Consider the following 12,353-nt stretch of genomic DNA (forward strand, 5'->3'; position numbering starts at 1 on the left):
ACGCGCATTTCACAGAGTAGGCGTTCCCTAACAGAAATATGCAGATATTTGCTGGAATGGGCCAATAGGATCTCGCTAGCTCGTGCTTGGCTCTGCACGCCTACTTGCTTGTTCTGCCCACTATGACTCATCTGTTCTATGCTGATTTGATGAATGTCTTGTATGACAAAAACCATTACAAGCTGATTTTGGGACAGATCAACATCGCAAAGAATTTGATTGACAAGTAAGAAGCTGACTTCTTCCACTACTTATTTGCTTCCACTGATAATGTACACTGTTCAACTTGGTGTTCTCACTCGTGTTCTCCTTGCAGTGTTTCCAAAGACTATGTTTGACTGAAGCGTGCTGAAGCGTGCTTCTCTGGGTCGAATGTGCACCATCATGAAGCGACAGAAGCAAAGCTTGGAATACCTGGAACAAGGTAATCTTGCAGTTATTTCCTTTGTTTGATGAAAGGCTTGTCATGCATGTCTGAAAATGTCTCTGGTTTGCATATACTAGAACAGTGTTTCCCAAACTCAGTCCCAGGGACCCCATTTTGGATTTTGCCCAACTACACAGCAGAATCAAATGATGAAGGCTTGGTGATTAGTTGATTATTTGAATCAGTTCTGTAGTGGTAGGGCAAAACCCAAAATGTGACCCCTTGGGGTCCCCAGGACCGACATTAGGGAACCCTGCACTAGAAGATACTTCAGACATTTGGCTCCGGTTGTCATTGTTGATGTCTTGTTTACATTTAATGGTTGTTTTACTAGTGCACCAGCATCTTTCCTGTTTACAAACGATTGATCCCAATACTCGGACTCTACTGCTTTGTGGATATCCCAATGTGGGCAAGTCTAGTTTAATCAACAAGGTACACATCCCTATTGCTGTTATTCTTTGTCATTTCAATGGTTAATACAACCTTTCTGTGTAATTTGTGATTATAATACAGTGTTCAATGGTTTCATGGCACAATTTGGGCAACCATTGTTAGAGGCATTGCGATAAGTTCTTGTCTGCTTTGCTGCACGATGAATCACGCTTATCTTGGTCAGATCGTAATTATAAAATGTGTTGTCAATGGCTTACCTTGTTAAATGGAAATAGGTTTAGGTTTATTTGAACATTTTGTTACATTTGCAGAACATGGGTAAAAATGTGTCATACAATTAGGGCTGCACATTTTGGGGAATATTCAGAGATGGAAACTTTCGGTGGGAACATATGGGAATTAATGGAAATATATGCAAATTAATATTAATACCATTTAATTGTAGATGGTAGTGTAACATATCACATGGAGACAGAAACATAAACCTTTTACCTTATCATAAGTAGAAATAATTGCAAATGATTAAATCCTTCCAATAGAAAGGGAATATTGAATGATCCCCAATGATCCATCGCATCTCCCAAAAACGTTTTCAACATACATCTACCGTGTTGTGGCAATATGGCAGTCGTGCCAATATATCTAGTCTAGAAACTAAAGCTTTAGTTGTCTTCCTCTCAGGTTTCCATGTCTTCTCCCTGGACCTCCTCAATGTCCACCTTTTGAACATCAGACTCTGAGGCCTCATCTTCAATGTCACTTTCCAACCTTGTTGAGGATAGCTCGTTGTCAGGCTCGAAAAGCCTCAAATTTGCCCAGTTGGCCACCAATTTTGCAACCCTTGTATTGGTAAGCCTGTTGCGTGCTTTGGTGGGTGTGTGTTCCCAAACAAGGACCAGTTGCGCTCCGAGGCGGCTGATGTTGGTGGGATTTGGAGGATGGAGTCAACAAGGGAAATTGCCTCAGAGCCACAGTCCCTTCCACCAGGTGGCTGATGAGATATATTGGCACGTCTGCCATATTGCCACGACTGCCATATCGCCTCTCCATACCAAAGCTCTTGCTTGGAAGTGTACTTCGCCAAACTGGAAAGAACCTTGCCCTCATCCAGAACAAGGTGGCGAGACACGGTAGTGATGATACCATAGGCCTCTGCACCAGCATGCTCTTGCCAGCATACTTGGGGTCCAACATGTACGCTGCAGCATATATGGGCATCAGGCAGAAGTCATCAGGCAACAGTGAAGTGGGCAGGGACCTACTGATTTCTTCTCTTACATCTGCAAGCAGAGTCTGAACATCATACAGGATGGCATTGTCTCCCTCAATAGCGTACAATGGCTACTGCTTTAGGTTTCAGGCTGCTTACCACTCTCCCAAAATACATCATCCAGAAGGATCCTCTTGATGGGGCTGTCCATATTAGCAGACTGTGATATGGCCATTTCTTGGAGAGACTCCTTCTCTTCCAGGAGACTGTCAAACATGATGACAACACCACCCCAGCGTGTGTTGCTGGACAGCTTCAATGTGGTGCTCTTATTCTTCTCACTTTGCTTGGTGAGGTAGATTGCTGCTATAACTTGATGACCATTCACTTACCTAACCATTTCCTTGGCTCTCTTGTAGAGTGTATCCATTGTTTTCAGTGCCATGATGTCCTTGAGGAGCAGATTCAATGCATGAGCAGCACAGCCAATGGGTGTGATGTGAGGGTAGGACTCCTCCACTTTAGACCAAGCAGCCTTCATGTTCGCAGCATTGTCTGTCACCAGTGGACATACCTTCTGTGGTCTAAGGTCATTGATGACTGTCTTCAGCTCATCTGCAATGTAGAGATCAGTGTGCCTGTTGTCCCTTGTCTGTGCTCTTGTAGAATACTGGTGTAGATGATGTAGTTAATTATTCCTTGCCCACGAACATTCGACCACCCATCAGAGATGGGAGATTGCAGCACAGTCTGCTTTCTCTATGATTTGCTTAACCTTAATGTGAACTCTGTTGGTTTGGTTGGGGGGGGGTGTATGCTGGGGTGTATGCTGGGTGAAGAACATTCAGAAATCTCTTCCGATGCACATTACCTGTGAGCATCAGATGTGAACCAGTTGCATACACATTGCATACACAGCCCGAGCAAGACATTATTCTGCATTTCTCTGACTACATTCCTCCATTGAGTCAAAAAAAATTCTGCTTCCAGGAGGACCAAGAGCTGTTGCTATCGATAAGGTGTCTGATTAATAATTTTCACCCTGAATAAAAGTAGAGGGACTTTTGTCAGACGTTGCTTGTTGTGAGCGCTGAGGGAACTTTATGCACTTGGCCAGATGATTCTGTATCTTTGTTGCATTCTTGACATATGATTTGGTACAGTATTTGCAAATGTACACCGCTTTGAAATGTCTCCACACATCAGATAGTGCCCGTGGCATTTTCCTGTAAAGATTAGAAAGAAATTAGTTTAAAAAAGAAACTAATACAATTCCATGTACAGATAAATAGAAATGTTTTACAATGAAACATGTATTGAAACAGGTGAATTATCACTCTTCAGTTAGCAGGCTCAAGCAAGCTAAAACACACATGGTAGAAAAAACAAACTAGCAGAAATTGATAACAAGTTAGAAATTATTTAAACACACTTTGCTGTAGACTACTATTTACGAGTAAACAAAAAATCATGATTGTCATATTCACCCCACCCAGTATTGTAATCTAAACTTACCAGAAAGCATGTAGTCCTTGGCTCGACAGTGTAGTAGTGTGGGCTCAATAGCATCTCATTAGTGTGCAAGATCTTGAGAATCAGCTGTACATGCGATAGAAGAGTGCACTGCACATGTGATGGTAGAATGCGCTGTGCATTGAGGGTTGCAATTCCATTGAATTGTGGATAGTTTAACCAAAATAGGCCTCAAGACCTAGAACTGCCTTGTGTATCCCACAATTTTCTTTTCACTGTTATAAGCTAACTTTTTGATGAATTTTAAGCCTGTGAATTATGGGAATTTTGCTTAACTTCCCATGGAACATTTCTGGAAAGTTTCTGACCCTTTGCAACCCTACATATACAATACATTGTAGTAGTGCAAGAAAAGATGTTGACAGAGCTGAACTGTCTTTCCAAGGTCACCAGAGCTGATGTTGAAGTCCAGCCCTATGCCTTCACCACCAAGTCCTTGTTCGTCGGCAACATGGATTACAAATACCTTTGTTGGCAGGTAACATGATGCACTTACACGATCCTCACGCCAGCTATATCTGGCTGGAATACTTTGGAAAGAGGTGAGTGTACATGCATATATGCATGCATACAGTACCAGTCAAAAGTTTGGACTCCTACCCATTCAAGGGTTTTTCTTTATTTTTACTGTTTTCTACATTGTAGAATAATAGTGAAGACATCAAAACAATGAAATAACACATATGGAAACATCTAGTAACCAAAGTGTTAAACAAATCAAAATATATTTGATTTTATTCAAAGTAGCCACTGTTTGCCTTGATGACAGCTTTGCACACTTTTGGCATTCTTTCAACCAGCTTCACCTGGAATGCTTTTTCAACCATATGCTGAGCACTTGTTGGCTGCTTTTCCTTCACTCTGCGGTCCAACTCCTCCCAAACAATCTCAATTGGGTTGAGGTCGGGGGATTGTGGAGGCCAGGTCATCTGATGCAACACTCCATCACTCTCCTTCCTAGTCAGATATCCCTTTCACAGCCTGGTGGTGTGTTGGATCATTGTCCTGTTGAAAACAAATTATATTCCCACTAAGCTCAAACCAGATGAGATGGCGTTTTGCTGCAGAATGCTGTGGTAGCCATACTGGTTAATTGTGCCTTGAATTCTAAATAAATCACTGACAGTGTCACCAGCAAAGCAGAGTGAAGGAAAAGCAGCCAACAACTGCTCAGCATATGTGGGAACTCGTTCAAGACTCTTGAAAAAGCATTCCAGGTGAAGCTGGTTGAGAGAATGCCAAGACTGTGCAATGCTGTCAAGCTACTTTGAAGAATATCAAATACAAATGGATTTTGATTTAACACTATTCCATGTGTTATTTCAAAGTTTTGATGTCTTCACTATTATTCTACAAATGTAGAAAATAGTAAAAATAAAGAAACCCTTGAATGAGTATGTGTCCAAACTTTTGACTGGTGCAGTGTGTGTTATTAATTTGTGTGTGTGTGTATTTGATATTCATACACATTGTCACCAGATGTGTTATTGGCTAAATACTAGAGCACTACACACAGTGCCGCCAAAGTTTTCAGACCCATTGACTTTGTCCACATTGTTACATTACAGACTAAATCTAAAATGGATTAAATAAATATCCTAAGCAATCTTCACCCAATACCCCATAATGCTCAGGTGCATCCTGTTTCCATTGATCATCCTTGAGATGTTTCTACACCTTGATTGGAGTCCGCCTGTGGTAAATTCAATTGAATGGACATGATGTGGAAAGGCACACAGCTGTCTATATAAGCTCCCACAGTTGACAGTGCATGTCGGAGCAAAAACCAAGCCGTGAGATTAAGGAGTTGTCCGTAGAGCTCCCGAGACAACAGGATTGTGTCGAGGCACAGCGGAAGGTTACCAAAACATTTCTGCAGCATTGAAGGTCCCCAAGAACCTAGTGGCCTCCATCATTCTTAAATGGAAGAAGTTTGGAACCACCAAGACTCTTCCTGGAGCTGGCCACCCGACTAAACTGAGCAATCTGGGAGAAGTGCCTTGGTCAGGGAGGTGACCAAGAACCCAAATGGTCACTCTGACAGAGCTCTGGAGTTCCTCTGTGGAGATGGTTGTCTTTCTGGAAGGTTCTCCCATCTCTGCAGCACTCCACCAATCAGGCCTTTATGGTAGTGGCCAGATGGAAGCCACTGCTCAGTAAAAAGCAACATGCCACCCCGCATGGAGTTTGCCAAAAGGCACCTAAAGACTCTCACACCATGAGAAACAAGATTCTCTGGTCTGATGAAACCAAGATTGAACTCTCTCGCCTGAATGCCAAGCGTCACGTCTGGAGGAAACCTTCACCATCCCTACGGTGAAGCATGGTGGTGGCAGCATCAAGCTGTGGGGAAGTTTTTCAGCGGCAGGGACTGGGAGACGAGTAGGGATCGAGGCAAAGATGAGTGGAGAAAAGTACAGAGATCCTTAATGAAAACCTGCTCCAGAGCTCTCAGGTCCTCAGACTGGGGTGAAGGTTCACCTTCCAACAGGACAACGACCATAAGCACACAGCCAAGACAATGCAGGAGTGGCTTCGGGACAAGTCTCTGAATGTCCTTGAGTGGCCCAGCCAGAGCCCGGACTTGAACCCCATCGAACATCTCTGGAGAGACCAGAAAATAGCTGTGCAGCAGCACTCCCCATCCAACCTGACAGCGCTTGAGAGGATCTGCAGAGAAGAATGGGAGAAACTCCCCAAATACAGGTGTGCCAAGCTTGTAGCATCATACCCAAGAAGACTCAAGACTGTAATAGCTGCCAAAGGTGTTTCAACAAAGTACTGAGTAAAGGGTCTGAATACTTATGTAAATGGTATATTTAAGTTTTTCCTTATGTTTTTTTTTGTGCAGAATTTTCTAAACTTGTTTCTGCTTTGTCATTATGGGGTATTGTGTGTAGATTGATGTGGGACGGTACAAATGAATCCATTCTAGAATAAGGCTGGAACCTAACAAAATGTGTAAAAAGTCCAGGGATCTGAATACCGAAGGCACTGTACACATTAAGTACCCTTTGTAGGTCTGTGATGAAAAACCATGTGCCATGCTGAGCCTGTGATGGATAACCTCTACCACAGTATCTGAAACCTTCAATAAAATACCCTGGGTAGTGATAGTTTCTCTTTCAATCGGCAGGAGTAGAATATGAGTAACACCTGGACCATTTCATGTGTATAGCTAACTCCATATTTGGCCGTAGGTGGTTGACACCCCAGGGATCTTGGACCACCATTGAGATGCAGGCCATCACAGCCCTGGCGCATCTGTGTTCTGCCGTGTGCTACGTGATGGATGTCTTCGAGCAGTGTGGCCAAACCCTGGAGCAGCAGCAACGAGCTCTTCAACAAAATTTGGCCCCTCTTTGTCAAAAAGGTCAGAGCACCATTGATGATTTAAGACTGCATTACAAATTACACACTACTCCATTTATAGTGCATTAGTTTTTTACCAGTGTCCATAGAACTCTGGTCAAAAATAGGTTGCTATTTAGGAACTATATAGTGAATAGGGTGGGATAAAATATGTAAGTACCATGGATAACCTTTTAAATGTAGCTGTAACGTCTATAGTTGTAGGCTTGTGAGTAACAGTCAACAGTTGTGCAAAAGTGAGAACCTTTTCCCTTTTAAAGCGCTCTGCTAAAATTGTGGGGGTGAAGCCTCAAGCTTGGCTGTTGCAGGCATGCGAGCACGGGTACACCAAGGAAGGATAGAAAAGGCTAGGACCGACTGTCACAGCTGATTTCCTCCTCTTCGTCTGAAGAGGTGTAGCAGGGATCGGACCAAAATGCAGCGTGGTAAGTGTCCATAGTTGTTTTTAATGAATAAACCAAAACACTACAAAACAATAAACGAAACGTGAAATAACCGAAACAGTACCGTGTGGTGAAACAGACACGGAAACAATCGCCCACAAAATACCCAAAGAACATGGCTGCCTAAATATGGTTCCCAATCAGAGACAACGATAAGCACCTGCCTCTAATTGAGAACTAATCTAGGCAACCATAGACTTACATAAACACCTAGAAAGGACACACCCCATAAACATACAAAACCCCTAGACCAGATAAAACACACAAATCCCAATACGTCCACTCCTATTTAGAGTTTATCTTGTGATCTCGACAAAACAACTTTTGTGTAGTAACCATGAAATCAATAAGTTTTCGTCACGACATAACGAGGGATCTTTTTTTTTTCATTCATATGTCCTTTCTGGACTTGGTTTTTAATAATTCGTACTAATATTTTCTTGAATTTCAGGCCTGTGACAAACTTCTGGCCGATCGTGTCCATGGCAAAATGAAGGTCGAGAAGGTGCATGATGTTCTCAACAGATTGCATTTAGCAGTACCTGCTAAGAGGGATGAAAAGGTAGGCAAAATACTATACTTTCTGTAGAGGTGCATGTCTTTCCACACCAAAGTTAAACATGTATGCATGATTTTACTAATGTTGTACTATTTTTATTTTATGGTATATAAATTTGAATGGGAACAGGGGAAATTGGGCATGTCCTTTTAAGTATGCTCATTAGACTGTTTTCTCAACACTAGGTGAGACCACCATTTGTTTTCATTTTTTCCCTGTGTATGTAAAAGACAATATATTTTCACATGCTACAGCTCTTATGCTGTAGTGCAGGGGTCTAAATAAGTGCCTGAATAGAGCGGAATAATGAAAAAAGCATTGGAACTGGCTTCGAGGTCCGGAGTTTAGTTTGAGGGCTGTAGTGTATTCACACATTTCTGCTCATGCCCATTCAGAGCCACTATGCGGTGAATGCCCGTAGATCCCGGAGTGTTGGTGTTGCCAAGAAACGCAAGCGTGAGGCATCCATAGCTCCCACCACTCAAACCCGCAGCCAGAATGGTAGAGTGGGGGACGAGAGGCAATCTGGTGTTTGTGATTCTAAGTTTTGTGATGGCTATTTATAGAGTTTATCCGGTTTATGTATTATGATGCATTTACCTGACACTTCAACATTATATGGCAGCCATGTTTGCTCCCCCTTATGATTACATGGGGAATGTACAAAAAAATACGATAAAACTGAATGTCTAGAATGAGCAATATAATGCATTTACATCACACTACAACATTATATGGGGGAATATTTAAATAATGCTATGTAACTGAATGTATAGAATTAGAACAATATTCTAAAAGTTGGCATAACTCAATGTGTAGCTCTGGGCTACTTCATCTTTTCCTGTCATCAAGTGAATTGGCTTGTGTTAAAAATATGCACAATGCATATTGGGAAAGTGTTAGTCCCCTGGCTTAAAGAAACATAGTCTTAGGAGATGTTATGATTGTGTGTGTCTGAAGTGGCACCCTATTATGGGCCCAGGTCAAAAGTACTGCTCTAAATAGGGATATGAGTGACATTTGGGACACAACCTGTGTTTTACTAAGGGTTTACTGAAAGTATTTTTTCCTGTATAGATGGCGAAGAAGGCCAAGAAGTTGATGAAGAGCCAACAGAAGGACATGAACTGCCAGGGGAAGAAGGGAGAGGCAGACAGACATGTATTTGACCTCAAGCCAAAACCTATTTTTCTCTGGCAAGAGAATGTCCGGAACAAACGATCACAGATAAAGGCATTGATCGATGAGGTTGGCGCGGTTTTCAGTGTAATCCAGCTTCTGTCAGAATTGTATACTTTTCACTGGAGTAAATCTGAAAATAAATGTTTGCCCTTTTCTGAATTATCTTTCATCATATTGAGGTAATGAGTGACACAAGTGACATTCCTGGTTTTGGAAAGCTGCGTAGTGGAGCGCAAACCTCAATTCACCACAAGGTATCAGCCAGCAATTTTAGTGGTAGTTTTACTTCTGTGTCACTTACATGAACACCCACTGTCAAAGCTTCCAATTGCTGTGGCTACCAATTGTGATAAATAATCTCAAAGCGCATTCAAGTGAAGTGTACTTGAATTGTAAACTGTAAATGGAACGTATTGCCTTAACTCCTAGAATGTATCAATTGTATTGCTTTGGTGTAGCTAGAAACAAAGAAGATGAAGCTGCACACACGGTAACAGTTAAGTCCTCTCAACAAATGTGAGTTTCTTCTACTGTGTACACTGCAGTGGGGGAAGTGATCAAATTTATAAACTGGTGCTTTATTAAAAATGATTATTAAAAATAAATGTGAATAATTTACTATCTTACGCTGTCTGTTAATTCCAGTGTGATGAAAAAATAGATATATCTACAATTTTAGGAAAATCATAGCTTGTGTGAATGAGAAAAATATTGTGGTCCTACTTGACTCATGGGGTTTGTCCAAAGGGGGTGTTGAAAACAAAAATTTGGGCAATGAACCCGGAACTAGGCGTAACTTCCTTCGGTGGCCTGGATGAAACGGCCAGTCAGTTAGCTGCTATCTGTTTGATAGTGGGTAGCTGCATAAACTGTCAAAAGAAGGGAAGCTAGACGTCAACAAGTATAAATATTTGTTTGTCGTAGATAATGGCAAATGGGTTCATGGCAGAATAAATTTCAGAGCGACTTGGAACAAATATCTGGATTTCTAGTATTGTAAGTATATGTATTTTTTATTCTATTGTATGTGCACGGTTCTCTGCTAGCGAGTTCGCTAGCTCACTAACTAGCTCGGTACGTCAATTCAGTTAACTAGTTAGCGTCGTTGTAGGTCGCCGTAGCTATTTTTTGTAGTTGTCAATTGGGGTGTACATTTTGTTCAAAATAGCTAGATAATAGACAGTCTTCGTTCTGTCACCTCAGTAATATCAATGAACATTTGTCAGATGGGTAGCATGAGTTATTTCGCGTCATAACTAGCTAGCTAGGTAGTTTGACAGCTAGCTAGTCTGGTTATAACTACGTTCTTACTAGGGGATCAGGCAGGGTGGCTTGACAGGGATTTTATTTTAGGTTCATCTTCAACAGTAATTGTTAACTTGCAGTAACGTTTGATAGGATGTATTGTGTCACATTCGTTGAACGTTTTCTTGCCTGACATCAGTCCTTCACACACCCCTTCAAGGGCAACATAATTCCAATATTGACATGTGGACATCACATAGTTATTATCAGTCATGATATGAAGTTAATCTAATGTTTTAGCTATTCCATTTATTTTATGATGACTCCAGTACCTATCAGACATGCTCAGAGTCCTCAAGATGTCCTCTTTAAATCAATGACGATGCCCCTGGGAGCTGTAAAGATATGAATGAGAATATGATAAATACTGTTTGCATGTGGGGTATGTGTACCTGAACATCTCCAAAGGCAACAGTATATACCACAATCTTTGGCCATACTGACTAAGGAAGACACTCTTAGTATGTATAGGTATGGCCTTGTGTAAAGACCTCTGGAATAGCTCCGAACTAATATGGCTAATCATTTTAACCATGTACTTTGCTTCCTCCTTTACAGTTTCACATAGGAAGGTTGGGAGTCTATGAGTAGGGATGCCTGTCGAAAGTGGAAGCAGTGCAGCTTCTCGCCAGGCCAAGCAGAAGCGCAAGTCCCACAGCCTGTCCATCCGCCGGACCAACAGCACAGAGCAGGAGCGCACAGGTTTACAGAGGGAGATGTTGGAGGGACAGGTGAGGACTGGGCTGGGGGGGGCATGAGAACAATACACAGATTAGTAGAGTTTTCATTTGCTTTTATCCGTCTGAATGTTGTCATCATGACTAGAGATTTTCCTATCTGAACACAAACTAGGATATCCTTGTCAGATTGCAAAATTGTATAGAATAGAATGAGGCAATCCACATGTCTGTGGTAGTTGTGTTCTTATCTTGGGTGCACTAATGGCCCTGTCGTTTGAACCAATAGGTTCACTAGTCTAAAATAGGCCTAATCCCTTTACACTGTGATCCATCAGTTTAGAGAGCATGAAATGCTGTTGTGCTGTTTAACCATCAGAATCAATGTGTGCTCTTCTGTCCCTGATCAAGTGATGCAAGTGGACTCAAGCTAATCTATTTCAACATCACTTAGTTAAGTCAATTATATGATATAAAGTGTATGGATGCAGTTATAAGAACAGAACATATTCAGTTGAATGATACATCAGACTACATGATATACAACAGCCAAAATATACTTCCCCCTATCATAAAATATAAATTAGCCTAACATTGATTTAGCAAACAGCTGTAATCCAAGTAGTAAGTTAATGTAGGTATTTTTGTGGAATTGTTTATTCAATTATCTTAGTTCTATGTTAGCTATTATAAACGGTCTGGTTCGAGCTCTGAATGCTGATTGGCTGACAGCTGTGGTATATACCACGGGTATGACAAAACGTACATTTTTTTCTGCTCTAATTTCATTGGTAACCAGTTTACAATAGCAAAAAGGCACCTTGTGGGTTTGTGGTATATGGCCATTATACCACGGCTAAGGGCTGTATCCAGGCACTCCGCTTTGAGCTTAAGAACAGCCCTTAGACGTGGTATATTGGCCATATACCACACCTTCTTGGGCTTTATTGCTTAATTGTCTTCAGACTTTCTACACTCCAACACTGAACAAACAGATTAAGATAAATTCTATGTCTGATCATTAAAGGCATGCCCAGACAATAATTAAGGGGATGCCCAGATAACTATGGGGATCAACTGTAAAATGCCACTTGCCTTTGTCAGTATGTCTTTTTCATAGTAGTGTATGTTTTCAGCTTTTTTCTGCATATTATTGTGGTAGCATGTAGCGTTACTTCAGAGGAATAATTCATCTTTCTCTTAAATTATTCGGGACATGGGGCAAACCACTTAATCCAACTTTTGTTTT

The 12,353-nt window shown here is 41.5% G+C and overlaps 1 protein-coding gene and 1 long non-coding RNA gene across 4 annotated transcripts in view; both read left to right on the top strand.

Annotated features, from left to right (window-relative positions):
• Positions 1-6,766: 6,766 nt before the first annotated feature.
• Positions 6,767-9,745, top strand: LOC149970803 (uncharacterized). Its single transcript, XR_016492719.1, has 4 exons — positions 6,767-6,939; positions 7,226-7,363; positions 7,833-7,943; positions 9,018-9,745. It is a non-coding gene; the product is annotated as an uncharacterized LOC149970803 (long non-coding RNA).
• A 146-nt stretch (positions 9,746-9,891) lies between these two features.
• LOC110508774 (WD repeat-containing protein 37) overlaps positions 9,892-12,353 on the top strand; it is a 26,305-nt gene continuing 23,843 nt past the window's right edge. The window contains exons 1-2 of one of the 3 annotated variants that reach the window (XM_021589581.3): positions 9,892-10,118; positions 10,986-11,158. In XM_021589581.3, the coding sequence (XP_021445256.1) occupies positions 11,021-11,158 (138 nt within the window). In that variant the 5' untranslated portion in view covers positions 9,892-10,118; positions 10,986-11,020. The remainder of the gene's footprint in view (positions 10,119-10,985; positions 11,159-12,353) is intronic. The other 2 variants (XM_036967048.2, XM_090224822.1) reach the window with 2 other exon arrangements.

This window comes from Oncorhynchus mykiss, chromosome 28 (assembly GCF_057628025.1).
Source record: "Oncorhynchus mykiss isolate SJ-2025 chromosome 28, ASM5762802v1, whole genome shotgun sequence".
In the NCBI taxonomy this organism is placed as follows: domain Eukaryota; kingdom Metazoa; phylum Chordata; class Actinopteri; order Salmoniformes; family Salmonidae; genus Oncorhynchus; species Oncorhynchus mykiss.